General features: G+C 35.3%; 1 protein-coding gene across 7 annotated transcripts in view; it reads left to right on the top strand.

Annotated features, from left to right (window-relative positions):
- Positions 1-16,990, top strand: part of TAX1BP1 (Tax1 binding protein 1) — a 92,969-nt gene that overhangs the window by 35,276 nt on the left and 40,703 nt on the right. For 5 of the 7 annotated variants that reach the window (XM_064290101.1, XM_023544326.2, XM_023544325.2 and 2 more), the window contains exons 6-13: positions 3,151-3,299; positions 3,402-3,492; positions 8,016-8,201; positions 11,675-11,899; positions 12,461-12,607; positions 12,793-12,876; positions 13,753-13,849; positions 14,648-14,751. In XM_064290101.1, coding sequence (XP_064146171.1) covers positions 3,151-3,299; positions 3,402-3,492; positions 8,016-8,201; positions 11,675-11,899; positions 12,461-12,607; positions 12,793-12,876; positions 13,753-13,849; positions 14,648-14,751 — 1,083 coding nt within the window. The remainder of the gene's footprint in view (positions 1-3,150; positions 3,300-3,401; positions 3,493-8,015; positions 8,202-11,674; positions 11,900-12,460; positions 12,608-12,792; positions 12,877-13,752; positions 13,850-14,647; positions 14,752-16,990) is intronic. The other 2 variants (XM_010587199.3, XM_064290102.1) reach the window with 1 other exon arrangement.

Below are 16,990 nucleotides of genomic sequence, written 5' to 3' on the forward strand. Positions count from 1 at the left end.
ATCAGATGAGCAAGATTCATTTTAAAATCTGACTAGTAATTTCCATAAGTAACAATTTTTCTAGCCAGTCATCTGCTAGGGAGAATATTTAGATACCAATTGACTAAATTTTACCCTATATACCTTATGAATCCAGAATACCATAGTTTTTTCCCTAGGTAATTGTTCAGTGAAAGTGTATCTGATTTTTTCAGATGTAGTCACTTGTAATTAGAATTGGGTTTTTTTTTTTTTTAGCATGGGAATGAATGTGTTGCTGTTCTTAATACTTTTAGTGCCTGTTTAGCCACATTGATGAGTGGTTACAGCCTTTTTATCAGCTCTTCTCATCTGAGGGTTATGACATGTGAGAATTGGTAATAGTGGCTCATGGTAGCAGTGATTTTTCAACTCAGGATGAGGGTAAGAAGTGCCCTGAATGAATCTGAAATATGCCCAAATCTCTTCCTTTCCATTTGTCTGAATTTTTGTGATTGTTCATGTCTTGATATACAATGTTAATTATTTTAAGTTTTTCTGTTTCAGTATTAGAATTACGTCCTTTTGGCATTATTTGCAAATGGCTCCCAAATGAATGAATATCAGAAATTTCAAGTGTTCTTCAAAGATCGTATTGTAGATTTTAGTTTCTTTTAAAGTTATTTCTTTTAAAAGAAATCATGATTCCTAGTTGTTAGTACGTTCACTTAAGGGCATTGATGCTGTTTTGATGCTAAGAAAGACTTAACCCCATTGAAGATGCTTATGCTTACCTCAGAGATGAGAAGCAGAGCCTGAAGAATTATTCCGACTTTAGCATTTTTAGGAAACCCTGGTGGCATAGTGGTTAAGTGGTACGGCTGCTAACCAAAGGGTCGGCAGTTCAGATCTGCCAGGTGCTCTTTGGAAACTCTATGGGGCTGTTCTATTCTGTCCTATAGGGCCGCTATGAGTTGGAATCAACTCGACGGCACTGGGTTTGGTTTTTGGTTTTTTAGCATTTTTACGCCTTTTGCAAATAGGCTCGCATGCTGAGGCGTCCTTAGGTGTCTTTATGGGTCACCTCAGTGTATCCAAAAAAGATTCTAAGACTTGCAAGTTATAGTCAGAATTAGTTTATGATTCACTGTGTAGTTAACTGACGTATAGATAGAGGAGTTACTTCATGTTTTGCATTCAGTTGCTTACAAATTTTCAGTAGTTTTTTTTTTCCCCTGTGCATTTCTTGGAATGTTTTTTACCCGTCATTGTACTGCATTAATTACAGAATCAGAAACTATGTAGTCTCTGACTCTAGGCAAACTAGTCTTTGTCCTAGGGAGAAAATCTTGAATTAATTTTGTAGCTTATTGGCAGTAACAAGACAGCATTTGATTAAACTAAAAGTAAAAAATAATACAATTTGCAAATTTCTCCGGCTGTCTTTATAAATCAAAAAGACAAATATGGAAGAAGTGTCAAATTTTATAGGAATCATTATATATTGACAAAAATTCTAGTAAAAGGAATAAATATTATTTAGTTTCTTTGGCACTGTGGCATTGAAACCAGAAAAACATTTAGTTTTTGTCTTAGTTGTCTAGTGCTGCTATAACAGAAATACAAGTGGATGGCTTTAACAGAGGAATTTATTTCCTCATGGTACAATAGGCTAAAAGTCCAAATTCAGGGTGTCAGTTCCGGGGACAGCTTTCTCTGTGGGCTCTGGAGGAAGGTCCTTGTCCTCAATCTTCCCCTGGTCAAGGAGCTTCTCAGGCATAGGGATCCTGTGTCCAAAGGATGCACTGTGATCCTTGTGCTGCTTTTTCAGTGGTATGAGGTCCCCAGTCTCTCTGGTCGCTTCTTTCTTTTATATCTCAAGAGATTGCATCAAGACACAATCCAGTCTTATAGACTGAGTCCTGCCTCACTGACACAACTGCTGCCCTTCCTCCCTCATTAACATCCTAGAGGAAGGATTTACAACATACAGGAAAATCACACAATACCGGAAATGATGGCCCAGACAAATTGTTATACATATTTTTTGGGGGACATAATTCAGTCTATGACAGTTTTATATAACAGTCTTTGATTAGTGTTTGCAAATTCAGTATGGTGAAACATTTGTTTTGAGCAGAAGTAAAACCAATTGAGTGTATCTGTTATTGGGATAGTTTTTTAATGGAAATGTAGGTACAGCATAGAATTTTAATATCCTAGCAAGAGTCTTAAAATGAAATTTCACCTCGAAGTAAAAAGTTTGACTGAGTTAACTTTTGCAAATCAAAGTGACTTTATAAATACTAAATTGGCAGAGTGGTAATTTTCTTTAGTTTTTGTTTGGTGGGTGGGTGGTACTTTTTAAATGGGAAATTTTAAAATTATTTTTTAACAAGAGTAGTTTAACAATTCTTTTAATGTATAGCTTTTCATAACAAAGTACTTCTGTATACATTGTTACATTTGAGTCTCATAATTTTATGAACTAGGCCTTATTATCTCCATTTTACAGATCGTAAAACAGAGGCTTGGGAAGGAACTCCGTCAGGTTCTCATGAGGTCCCTAATTGTCTTAATTCATTTAATAAAAATTTCTTAAACTTTTAAAATTATCTGTCTAAAGTGGGATGTTTATTAAATAGAAATATGTTTTATTTATACATTTATTACCTCTTATATTTTTTTCATTATTTTTGAATATTTGAGTCTTGTGAGTCACACTGGCAGATACTATATAATAAATCAAATTAGGTGTTTCTCTTAACTTTGTACCGTGGCATAATTACCAGTGGCACTTAGTGGTCTGTGCTAGTAGAAGCAGTAGTTAACCTTGATAGTGTAATGTGAAATCTGATTTGTCATTAGGGTATCATTGAAAAGCTGTAGCTGTATGTAAAAAAAAAAACAAAATCTACTAATTTATATTTTTTCTCACTTTTGTTGCCTGCCCTCTGGTGGAGAAGTTATTGAAATTAACAGGGTGCATGAAATGTCTGGAAATAAATATATGTGAAAAGTTGAATATGTGTTCATAATTTCAGGTTTAGTTTGTAGTCTTAGCTTATAAATTTTAGAGGGGACAAATGTCAGATTAAAAGTTTTAGAATACTTAGATTTCTTAAAGATATGCAAATTTGAGAAAGTAACTGCTGTTTTATGTTTCTCAAAACACCTTTTGTTGTTTCTAAGGGTCTTATTGAAGTATCACAAAGTTTAAAAACGGAAAATGAAGAGTTTAAGAAGAGATACAGTGATGTTGCATCCAAAGCTCTCCAACTTGAAGAAGATATTGTGTCAGTGACACATAAAGCAATTGAAAAAGAAACAGAACTAGATAGGTATTTCTGATGCTTTTAAAAAATAACTTTAATATCTAAAAAAATGTTTTATTGAAGTTTTTTTTTTAATTAACATTTTTTTTTTTTTTAATCTTTACTCAGCTTAAAAGACAAGCTCAGGAAGGCACAACATGAAAGAGAACAACTTGAAAGTCAGTTGAAGACAGAAAAGGATGAGAAAGAACTTTATAAGGTAACTTACTCTCCAATTGTATTAGTTGTTTGTTGCTGTGTAACAAATTAGCCCCAAACTTTGTGACTGTGAAACAGGAATTTGGGAGCTTAGATGAGTGGTTCTGGTTCTGGATCTCTTAAGTGGTTGCAGTCAGGATGTTGGCAGGGGCTGCAATCAGCAAAGGCTTGGTTGGATTTGAAGGGTCTGCTTTCAAGATGGCTCTCTCATGTGGCTTTTGGCAAGAGGTCCCTTGGTTCTTTACAGTGTGGCTTCTTCACAGGCTGCTTGAATGTCCCTGCACCATTGCAGCTAACTTCCCCACAGTGCAAGCAATCCAAGATGGAGAGAAGAGGAAGTCAACAGTGCTTTTTATAACCTAGTTTCCAAAGTAGCACACAGGCACTTCTACTTTATTTGTTAGAAGCGAGTCATTAAGTCCCTGCTGCACTCAAGTAGAGGGGAATTAGGCTCCACTTCTTGAAGTAAGTATCAAAACATTTGTGGACAGGTTTTAAAACCACCACATCATGTATTCAGTCCCTAAAAGTTAGTTTGCAGGAAATTAATTTACTGATATTATAGATGATTTTTTTTTTTAATAGATGATTAGAAGATACTATATAATAAATCATAGTAATTTAATGATAAGATACCCATTTATCAGGATTTATGGAACCAGTTATTTTTACCTTTTAAGAACATATATACCTTAGGGGAAAGCGTTAACTTATTTCATGATGATCAGCCCATTTTAGAACTTGACTTTGGGAATAATCTTCAGAGGCTATCATTTAAAAAAAAAAATCCCCACTACTAATAAATCCTCGTCTTGCGGAGTTTGTTCTTTCTCTGTCCCTCCCCCTTTCCCCCTACCCTATTTCCTAGCCCTCCTTTCCTCTCCTTCCCTTTCCTTCCCCTTCCCAATTCTGGAAATAGGGGTGTAAGCTTAATTGTTGATAATGTTGTGGCTGCAAATTGAGACGTTTTCTTAAGTGGCTCATAATCAGTCCCTGACGGCAGTTCCAGATCAGGAATTTCAAGAACATTCTGAGTTAAGTCAGTATTATTTGAATAGACTCAGTCTCTTGACTGGACTGGGAAAGGACAATACTCACTCCCGTGGAGTCTCTGGTCATTTCGAACTGCGGACGTTTCGGTTAGCGGTCGATTGCTTTAACCACTGTCACCAGGGCTCCTTTGCTCATTTATATATCATGTTATATATTTGATTAAAGTTAAAAACATAAAACTCTGTCATATTCACTACTTAAATAAATGTCTTTTACAAGGATCAGCACAAAGCTGGTTCCTATGAGGTGGAGATTAAAAATGCCCCAAAGATCTAACTTTTCCAAGCTGCCGTAGCATTCCATCATCTCTAACATCACCTACTCTCATAGAACTCATGACCTGTATAAATGGCTCACGGGGTTGTGGAGGCTGGCAAGTCCCAAATTCCTGGCCCTCAGTCTCTGCCTGAAGGCACTCAGCTTTCTCGTTCTGTGGGCTGCGAAGCCCGCTATGCCATCTCCTTCAGGTCTCTCCTGTCTTGGTGGTGGTGGGCTCTTCTCTTTGCTCTGGAATTGGCTCTCTTTTTTCTGACAAAACTGGCCAGTCCCCTCGGTGGGCCACAATTATCTTATTTGCGTAGTCCCACCCAATCACTTGGGTGGGTGTTATAAGACCATGGTGAGAAAGGCCATGCTAAGTAATTCATCACACTACACTACTTGAGAGTCATAATTTTGCAGTAAGAAATTAGCATATGGTCTGTTACATTATCAGTGAGTTTTTCTTTTTTGTTTTTTTGGCGTTAGTTCTCCAGATAAAAATTTACAATATCATTGAACCCACCACGCACCTCCGAGCAGAACATGGGTTTGGACATTCTGTACGTCATGGATTATACCCATTCTGCTGCTTGGAACAGTTCATCTCCAGAGCATGTTTTTAATTTAAGAAATCATTCCCAAAACAGAAGGAAAGACAGTGAAGCTTTCACTGGCGGAGGATTTTATGATTGGATTCTTTAAGAAAAAGTGCCAGAATGTTGTTTGATTTCAGCCAGGATTTTATGAAAAAAGGAAGATAATACAGATGTGTAGAGAAAGAATTGATGCAGTTGGATTACCACTTCATAGAATTGTTTTTTGCAAAATACCTTCAAATGCAATTGTCTTTGGTTTTTTTAGTTTTAAAGCTTTTTAAGGAGCTCTGGTGGGACAGTGGTTAAAGCAGCCAACTGCTAACTGAAAGGTTGGTGGTTCAAAACCACCAGTGGCTTTGTGGGAGAAAGATATGGCAGCCTGCTTCTGTAGAAATTCACAGCCTTGGAAACCGTCTGGGGTCGCTATGATTCGGAATTGAGTCGATGGCAGTGGGTTTGGTTTTTTGGGATAAAGCTTTTTAACTGAGTGAAAATATGGCGTCTGTAGTAATTTTTTATTTAACATTACTATGAATTCCAGTTAAACTATGTTTTAGTATTGTCAGACTTAAGATTGGGCAGTGTTTCTCTGTGAATAGTTAAGTACTTTCTGTGTTGTTTTTTCTGTTAGTTACTGTGAGAGATAGTAATTTAAATAGAATGTCTGTGTCTTTAAATATTAATTCAACAGCAAATCACATGAATTCATAAGATATTCTCTTTATTATCGGAAAGGGTTTAGGAAGGTCCTAACTAAACCGATGCTGTGTAATGATAACTAGGATGACTTAGCTTGGGAAAAGGAAAACCTATCCCTGAAGCTGCCTCATTTCCTCCCTGCCTTTTCTTCTATCCTGAGAGTAGGACTTTGCAGTGTTTTACAGGGGGTTGGCAAGCACATTTTAGGCATGTCCAGTATTTATTTTTTCTTTACTCTTGTAAATTAATTATTCCTTATACTCTTTGTTTTTTTTCACTTTCTCTAAACACTTTTTCTGTTTCTCTGTTGTACACCTGAATGATTATGAATCCTTTGCCAAAGACTTGGCAGGGGGAAGGAAGGCAATGTAAAGAATGAGTGTGTCTTAGGGATTTATTCTTTCATAGTGTGTTAATATCTCCAGTTCTCTCTAGGCATCGGCAGTTGGGATCCAAGTGACATTGAATTTTCCATTTGCACACCCCCATCCCAACCCCCGCTCTTGGTGTTCTGGACAACGTTTCATTATGTGTATATGCTCTATACCTGAAAATTGGAAATAAAACTCTTCCCTGAGGACTTTTGTTTTGGCAGTGAGATGCCATTTATCCAGTGTGATAAGACATTCCATTTTTCCATTACCCCAGGAACATACTTTCCATTATAAATTGTTCACATGAATAACCAGGGAGATACTTCTCATTTCTCTGCTGTAGCCCCTACTAGATAATAAGATTTTAGAGGGATTGTTAAAACACTTTCATGAGCTGATGATTATGAAAATTAGGTAGTGTTTTAAAAGTTACGCTTAAGCCTTCAGAGAATTAAACCAAAAAAAGCACTGCTGTTGAGTCGATTCTTACTCATAGCAACTCTATAGGACAGAGTAGAACTGCCTTGTGGGGTTTCCGAGACTGTAAATCTTAGTGGCAACGGACTGCCACATCTTTCTTCTGAAGAGTGGCTGGTGGGTTCGAACCGCTGACCTTTTGGTTAGCAGCCAAGCGCCTCTAACTACTGTGCCACCAGGGCTCCTTCAGATAATTAGGAATTATATTGTATCCCTGTGGATAAGAACTAGTCTTTCAACATTTCATACATTTTTTTAAAGAATAACATGCAGTAAGTATGTAATTCACTTCTCTCTAGAGCTCTTAAGCAAAGCAGCATCCTTGATGTTTGAAACTAGATCTCTCTACTCTTATACAGTGAAACCTGTGAGAGCCGGAACTCAGTTGGCCTGCCTTATTTTTCTGGGTCTTGCAAGATTTCTGCCTTTGACAGGATGGAGGCTTACTGGTTTTCCTGTCTCTTGTTTTAGTGGAAAATATTTGTATTCTTTTCTTTGACAGGTTTCTGCCTTATATAGGTTCTGGCTTTCGCAGGTTTTGCTGTAAATTCATTTATGGAATTTGATATTTGTTATGAGCAAATCATCAGTAATGGCCAAATGTATTTGAGTTAATAAACAAATATAATTTTAGGCACATAGGAAGTAAATGACATAGTACTTCTCACAAGTAAAAAATTGAATTGCTGAAAATATTACTCTATAAAGTGTACCCCTTCTGGTTTGTTTACTGTCTGCCTGTAACATAATATATCCCAAAAAGGACAACCAAATTCTTTTTCATTTTTAGAGAAACTAAAATCATTAAATCAAATGAAAAGACTTTAAAGATCAGGTAATGTTGTTAGGACTTAGAATTAATATCCATGAAAAATAAAAAGGGAAAGTCGGGTTCTCTTACCCAGTCATTTGATAGAACTTGGTTATCCTGACTCCTACTTGAATGTGTTTTCCCTTTACATGGTCATTTTTTGGTTAGAGATAAACAGTGACATTGTAAACTTTGTGTAGTTAGGTTGTGGAGTTAGAAAAAGTATTCTTGACATTTTCAAATGCTGTTACAGGTACATTTGAAGAACACAGAAATAGAGAATACCAAGCTTGTGTCAGAGGTCCAGACTTTAAAGAACTTAGATGGGAACAAAGAAAACATGATTGCACATTTCAAAGAAGAGATTGGTAGACTGCAGTTGTGTTTGACTGAAAAGGAAAATCTTCAAAGAGCTTTTTTGCTTACCACTTCAAATAAGGTAAGTAGTATTGTGTAATGTATATTTGAAGATTATAAAATGTGTCTATGTTGAATGTATACAATATGATTATTTTTATAATTTTCCTAACTTTTTCTTTTGAAAACTTTCAAACCTACAGAAAAATTGGAACAGCAGAACCATGAATTTCCATATACCCTAAAATATTTTGCCATCTTTGTTTTATATCCTCCCTTTGTATACTTTTTTTGTGTGTGTTTGAACCATTTGAAATTCAGCTACAGTCATTATGACATTTCACCCTAAACACTTCAGCATGTTAGCTCCTGTGTGAATAATTATGTTCTTCTATATAACCACAATATGGTTATCACACCTAAGAAATTTAATATTGATATATTATTCTTATATATAGTCAATGTTAAAATGGTCCCAAATATGGTCTTATATAACCTTTTAAGTTTTTTAATCCAGTAGTAATCAGAGATAACACATTTATTTGATTGTTGTTTGCTTTTAGTCTGCTTTAATCTAGAATAGTGTCCGTATGCTTTTTTTTTGGTCATTTATGATGTTAATATTTTTTAAGAATTTGGCTAGTTATCTGAGTGAATGTTCTATAATCTGACTTCGTTGTTTGGTCCTGATTAGATTCAGGTCAAACATGTTTGGCAAGAAAAGACCTAGGTGATTAAAAAAAAAAATTATTGTAGTCAAATATATATAACAAAACATTTGCCATTTTAACCATTTTTATGTATACAAATCAGTGACATTAGTTACATTCACCATATTGTGTAACTATTACCACTATTTCTAAAAGTTTTTCATCACCCTAAACAGAAACTCAGAACTCCTTAAGCAAAAACTTCGTGTTTATCTCTCCCTCTACCCCCTGGTAACCACTAATAGACTTTTGTCTCTCTGCATTTGCATATTCTAGATATTTCATAAAATTGGGATAAGATAGTCGTCCTATTGTGTCTGCCTTATTTAACGTAGCATAATGTTTTCAAGGTTCATCCATGTCTGTAGCGTGTATCAGAACTTAATTTCTCTATGGCTGAATATATTTCATTGTATGTATACCACATTTTGTTTATCATTCATCTGTTGATGGGCACTTGGGTTGCTTCTACCTATTGGCTATTATGAATAATACTGCAGGAAACATTTGTGTACAAGTGTTTATTTGAATCACTGCTTTCAAATCTTTGGGTATATACATAGGGGTGATATTTCTGGCTCATATTGTAATACCATGTTTAGCTTTTTGAGGAACCAGTAAGCTGTTTTCCACAGTGGCTGCACTATTTTACATTCCTGTCAGCAATGTATGAGTGTTCAGTTTCTCCACGTCCTCCCTAACACTTCTTATTTTCCATTTTTTGTTGCTATGGGTTGGCTCAGTGGCACACAAAAACAACAGTAGGTGTAAAAATGGTACCTTATTGTGGTTTTGATTTGTACTTCCCTCATGACTAATGATATTGGGTATCTTTTCATGTACTTATTGGCCATTTGTGTATCTTCTTTGGAGAAATGTCTATTCAAGTCCCTTGCTCATTTTTTAATTGGGTTGTTTGCTTTTTGTTGTTGAGCATTAGGGGTTCTTTATATATTCTGGATATTAAACCCTTATCAGATATATGGTTATCGAATATTTGTTCCCATTTTGTAGGTTGTCTCTTCACTTTCCTGAGAGATGCTTTGTACATCCCATTGTCGTCACATCAAAAGTCACATAATATCAGTTTGTCCATTCTTGATGATGTTGAGTTTGGTCACTTGTTTAAAGTTATGTCTGCCATTTTCTTCATTATATAGGTACCTTTCCCTCTGTGGGATAATAGTTGGAGATCATGTGAACATCCTATTCCCAAACAGCCTTTTACCCAGCGGTTTTAATATCTCTTCATGAGCCTTGTCTGCATCAACTATTACAATAATGGTTGCAAATGGTGATTTTTAAAATTCTACCATTTCTTCTGCATTTATTAGTAAGCATTCTTCTGAAGCGAGGAGGCTCCTTGTTGACCTGTACCCCCTTTTTTATATCACTGTGGACTTACGGATTCTTTTTGTTGTTGTTGGTCAGTGTATTATTTATCATCATTATTTTTTTCTTACCCAAATTGTCCCAAATGTAGCCAGGAGAACACTTTCAAGTCAGCTTCAGTGTCCTGTTGATGTGTCCCCATTATGCTTTGACTACTTCTTTGCTTTCTGGCAGACTGTTTTCAGGGTCAGGTTCTGCCCAGGGCCTGGAATTAATCGTTTCTCCAAGGAGCCCTGACTCTTAGGGTAGGGAATAGTATTTCAGAACCAAGAACTGGATCTTATGGCTACTGGGGGGAGTCCTTGCTTCTCTCTGCTTTCAGTGGACTTTTTTTAATCTTTAATTTATATTGATATTCCCAATTTAAATCCAGTACCTTACTTAGGTCTCTTCCTTACTGTCCTCTATTCCATGTTTATATATTTCTTCTCCTACTGTGAGAACCCTTATTTCCAAAACATCACCGTATTTTATTCATGTGCTCTGTCTAGCCATACGGACCAATAGTTTCAGCAATAAGTAAAGCAAAAAAATTTTAATTAATAAGTAAAAATATAATAAATCTACTAAATAAATAATAAATCTCTGGTGGCTAGATTAAAAACCTGTTGCTGTTGAGTCGATTTTGTCTCATATCAACCCTATAGGACAGAGTAGTACTGCCCCATAGGGTTTTCTTGGCTGTAATCTTTACGGAAGTAGACTGATAATTCTTTCTCTGCAGAGTTAATGAGTGGGTTTAAACCGCTAACCTTTCAGTTAACAGCTGAGTGGGTGCTAGTTGGTTTTCATTCTCTTGGTATGTAATCTTTGCTATTAGCATATCGATATGTTTCATGGTATGGAAAGGTAGGTTAACATTATATGGGATGTCTTTTAGGTTACAAAGTAGGAAACATCTTTTAACCAAAATATTTGTTGTTACAAAGAAACTTTTGAAATTATTTTCATTGTTAGTCATAAAAAAATGAGAGTCGATATTTCCAGCTGGTGATTCATTTGAGTCTCAGGTCAGGTCTTTAAGCATTAGATAATGTCACCTGATTTCCTGTGTCCATTTCCTCATGTATAAAGTTGTAATAATGATTCTCTATGCATTGGGTGCAGCCCTAGTGGTGCAGTGGTTGGTTAAGAGCTCAGCCACTAACTGGCAGTTTGAATCCACCAGCAGCTCCTTGGAAACCCTATGGGGCAGTTCAACTCTGTCCTAGAGGGCCGCTGTGAGTCAGAATTGACTCAACGGCAATGGGCTTGGGGTTTTTTTTTTTTTTTTTGGTATGCAGTGGGTTGTTATGTTATATGAAGAATCTAAAACAAAGATGTATACTTTAAGTCATGAATAGAAAAGCAATATTTAATTTAAAATTTTGGGTCTCTTGAATTATGTGAGTAGAATAGTTTGTTTCTTATTTGAATGGTTTAATTACAATTGTATTTATCTGTTTTTCCTCAGGAAGATACATTTGTTTTAAAGGAGCAACTTCGTAAAGCAGAGGAACAGGTTCAGGCAACTCGGCAAGAAGTTGTCTTTCTGGCTAAAGAGCTTAGTGATGCTGTAAATGTACGAGATAAGACGATGGCAGATCTACATAGTGCACGTTTGGAAAACGAGAAAGTAAAAAAGCAGTTAGCAGATACAGTGGCAGAACTTCAACTGAATGCTATGAAAAAAGAACAGGTAAAGTAGATGAATTTTGAATTTCCATCTTGATCATGAGAAAAAGACACTGTAAGCTTAAGAAAGAGAGTGAGTTATGTCTACTAAGTCAGGATAGATTCCTGATCATAGAATTTTATAGTTGCATTGATTTTGTTTAGTCATTGCACAGTCTTAGATTGAAATTAATATGTGCTTTAAAAGAATTTTATTAGCAAATTCTTAATGGTTAGTAAAACTGCTCTGTTTTTAATTATACTTTTGATGTCATATATATTGCTTATCTTGGGGTTTTTCACTGACTAGCTGCATAAAACATTATTATGGTTATTTAAGAGGGTAATACTTTCTGCTCAGAAAGTGGATTATTTTTCTCAAGTTTTTAAAAATAAATTTTAGTTCTAAGAATATACATTTGGATTTATTAGGAGGGCTAATGTAGCTCTGTAGCCAAAACCCCAACACACATAAAAATTAAAAGCCAAAAAGAAAAGAAAAGTAAAATGAAGCTGGGATTCACTGCTACATTGAGGTAACAAGTTTTTACCTTTTTCTCAAAGGAAGTGTATTTTTCTCTTTTAGGAAAAGACTGATACACTGGAACATGAGCTGAGAAGAGAGGTTGAAGATCTGAAACTCCGTCTTCAGATGGCGGCAGATCATTATAAAGAAAAATTTAAAGAATGTCAGAGGCTCCAGAAACAAATAAATAAACTTTCAGACCAGTCAGTAAGTATTGTTGAATTTATATATAGTAAAATATTTTCTTCATCAGTATTTTTGTTTGCAAACCAGATTTATGATATTTTAAATATTGACCTTTTGAATATAATTTACCTCTGCTTGATTTCAAGCCTTTGGCATAATACTATAATGATAATTTTTAAAACAAAATCTGTAATTTTATTTGCTAGAGTCCGACAAAGGAAGCAAGACAGCAGCAGGAAAAAACAGGAGCCCGAGCCCCCATTTCCAGACCATTTTCCTTTAAGTTCTTGGTAAATGTCTTTGGCATTTAAAAACTCAGTACATATTACTGAATTCCTCCTGTGACAAGGAAGCCTGTTCTCAGTGGGCTTCACCATTAATCATCCTGAGTCATCATCCCTAGCGTCTCAGATGGTTTCTCAGTTGTCATTAGTGAATTCTTCCATCATATCCAAATGCACTAAATTAGTAAGAGTTATAGAATGTTAGCTAATTATTTTGTATTCTCTTCGAGAGTGGGTGGATATATTTGTAATAAAGCAAAAGAAAATTCTTCTGATGAGCGTGTTTTAATGTAGACCTTTACATTCTGGTACTTAAATACAAAGCTTGCTGTGTAATGGAGTCCTGGAAGTGAAGAAGAAGCATTTAAAATGGGAAGTTGAAGGTGATACCACAATTTCCTTTGTAAACAAATTTTCCCTGTACAGTTTTATTTATATATTATATGATGCCAATCATATATATATATTTTTAAATCTGAAAGAAGGCCATCAAAGAAGCAAGAAATGCATGTTGTAAAGTAGGAAGCCTTTTGTGAGAAAACATTATATTTTAAGTTTGACCCACATGTAAAGATTTTGGCCCTTGTAAGCTATATTATGACTTTGTAGTAGAAAACCTGTGAGGGGTTCAACAGTGAGATTTATGTGAATGACTTGTTTATTGTTTTGATGATTTCACAAGTAAGAGCAAAATAAAACATTTTTCACTTATAATATTTAGGTTGGTTAGTAAGGTCATATGTGTCATTTTAGTTTTTGTTAGCTTTTTGGACAGTAGCAGCTTTGTGGATTCTTCAGGATATCTTTTTATGATTATTTACACTGAAGGAAAGAAGTCATTCAGTGACTCCTTTAACAATTTACCATCAACATTTTGAATAGGCGAATAATAACAGTGTCCTCACAAAGAAAATTGGAAGTCAGCAGAAAGTGAATGATGCCTCAATAAACACAGACCCAGCTACTACTGCTTCTGCAGGTAAAATCTTTTAGACTTTTTGTACAGGGTGTCCTACCTTAAAAATTATTTGTATTTATCACTACTTCCTTGTTCCAGAGAGTTTACAAAAATCCTTACATGTTAAGTGAGATAATTGTAGTAAATAGAAGGAAGTAAGATGAAGTCATGTATGTGGTGAATACACAGTGTGTATGAACTTGTGTTACCTTTCTGAGAATATTTACAAGTGTTAAATTAACTGGTGATTTTAAGTACTCATTTGGACTAGATAGGAAAAAACTAAATTGAATTTTTATGTAATAGTCCATTGAATTATGGCATTTTAAAGCATTTTATTTTTGGTATTTTATTAAACAGTTCTGTGGGGGGAAAAACTTGTAAATTCCCTGTTTGTTGTACTTGAGTTTCTTTTTTTTCTCGTCCACTTTGGACCAATAGAGTATCTCATTAGTGTATCTGTGGGAGGATAAGTTATATTTTTTAATCTGTTTTTTGTTTATTAACTTATAGAACAGATGAGAGGCACTGAATAAATGAATAACGTGAAAATTTGAATTAGCGCTAGGTTTTTCACTTGTCCTAATTTTTTTTAACCTTTACGTAATCAAAGATTTGACAGTGATGAAATTAAGCATTGTGGTAAAATATATACAACAAAAAGTTTACCATTTTAACCATTTTTATGTGTATAATTCAGTGACATTAATTATATCACCATGTTGTGCTACCATCACCACTATCCATTTCAAAAAGTTACATCATCCCAAACAGAAGCAAAATACTTTTTAACAATCTCATTTTCCACGTTGTTTGTAGCTGAGACCGATTTTGACATGGTAACAAAGGGGCAAATCTGTGAAATGACCAAAGAAATTGCTGACAAAACAGAAAAGTATAAAAAATGTAAACAACTTTTGCAGGTAAGTTAGCCACCTTGTAGGTGAAAGATGTATTTATTAAATGCATAGATGGTTTAGCTTAGGTTTAATGTTTTGATTGATTAGTATCCTGGGGTTACTTTTTTATCCCTATATGCTAGTATTTCGTTTCACTTTTGGAGCAATGAGTGTTTTTTGGAGTGTTTTTTTCTGCCATGAGTAAAATCATGATCCTAAAGTTGTTATTTTCTGTTCACCTAATAACCTTTCTCCCAATAGTGGGCAACTGGTTAATTGAGATTGGATATTACTGTCTGTCTTCTTATTACTATAAAGATACATGGGAAATGTTTCAACTTAATAAAAGGGAACTGCTTTTTTTGTATTTAATTATAGCAGAGAGTGTTGCCACATCCTAAAGTGTCCAGATTTGTAAAGTGGAAATAGGGAACGTCATCCAACTGAGTTGCAGCCCTCTTACATTGTTACATTTTGATAATTTTAAATGCTGTCATTCAGACCTTTCAATTTTGCAGCTTTCTTGGTAGCATTCATTCCTGGAGTATTTAAAGTATAAAGAGAAAGTACTTCTCATTTATGCCTGATTTGGAGTAGGGAGGAAAAGATGTTTGTGTTTTTGTACGTGAATTTTTTATTGTTCCTTAATTTTTGTGTGTGTGCATGTTTCTGTGTGCCTTTGGGAAGGGGAGGGTTTTTTTTAGAGCTGCAGAACAAAATTTCATATATAAGCTCAGTGTTACTGTAGTGTTGTTGTTAGATGCCGTTGAGTTGGTTCCAACTCACAGCAACCCTGTGTACAACAGAGTGAAACGCTGCCTGGTCCTGCACCATCCTCACAGTCGTCGTTATGCTTGAGTCCATTGTTGCTGCCACTGTGTAAATCCATCTCATTGAGGGTCTTCCACTTTTTTGCTGACACTCTACTGATCCCTCCTGACAACATGTCCAAAGTATCTGAGACGTAGTCTCGCCATCCTTGCCTCTAAGGAGCATTCTGGTTATATTTCTTCTAAGACAGATTTGTTCGTCCTTTTAGCAATCCATGGTATATATTCAGTGTTCTTCTCCAACACCACAATTCATCACTTTTTCTTTGATCTTCTTATTCATCGTCCAGCTTTTGCATGTGTATGAGGCGATTGAAAACATCATGGCTTGGGTCAGGGCACCTTATCCTGCAAGGTGGTGTCTTTGCTTTTTAATACTTTAAAGAGGTTTTTTGCATCAGATTTGCCCAATGCAGTGCCAGTCTTTTGATTTCTTGGCTGCTCCTCCCAGGGGCGTTAATTGTGGCTCCAAATAAAATGAAATCCTTGACAACTTCAATCTTTTCTCCATTTATCATGATGTTGCTTATTGGTCCAGTTGTGAGGATTTTTGTTTTATGTTGAGGTGTAAATCCGTACTGAAGGCTGTAGTCTTTCATCTTCATCAGGAAGTGCTTCAAGTCCTTTTCACTTTTCAGTAAGCAAGGCTGTGTCATCAGCTTAACGCAGGTTACTAATGAGTTTTCCTCCAGTCCTGATGCCTTGTTCTTCTTCATATCGTCCAGCTTCTTGGATAATTTGCTCAGCACGCAGGTTGAATTAGTATGGTGAAGGGATACAACCCTGATGCACACCTTTCCTGACTTCAAACCACGTGGTATCCCCTTGTTCCGTTTGAACAACTGCCTCTTGATCTATGTACAGGTTCCTCGTGAGCACAATTAAGTGTTCAGGAATTCTCATTCTTCATGATGTTATCCGTAATTTGTTATGATCCACACAGTCGAATGCCTTTGCATAGTCAAGTTACTATAGTAGTTAATTTAAAATCTTTTGTGCACTGCCTTCTAAATGATATTAATATAATTCTTTAGTTTTTTTTTTAGTTAGGCTTTAAATAGAACACTTTTACATCTTCAGAGGATCCTTCTGTAAAAACATTGATTACAACAGTTTTAACCTTGAGTTCAAAGTAGTGGTTTATAAGGAACTGAACTACTTCGTTAGGGGTGAATCAGTTCTAGATGAGTGCTTTAAAAGTCTCATTATCTACTAACGTGATTTAAATGAAAATAAAATGTTCCTTCAAGCAAAAAAGCTCCTCAAGGAGCATTTTGTCTTCTAAAACTATATTAAGGTACAATAGAAATTCAATAAACTGCACATATTTAAAGTGTACAGTTTGATCAGCTTTGACATATTTACAGTCATGAAACTATCACCACAATATCTAGATAATGAACATTTTCATTGCCCCCAAAAGTTTTTTTGTG

Source organism: Loxodonta africana, chromosome 8 (genome assembly GCF_030014295.1).
Source record: "Loxodonta africana isolate mLoxAfr1 chromosome 8, mLoxAfr1.hap2, whole genome shotgun sequence".
NCBI lineage: Eukaryota > Metazoa > Chordata > Mammalia > Proboscidea > Elephantidae > Loxodonta > Loxodonta africana.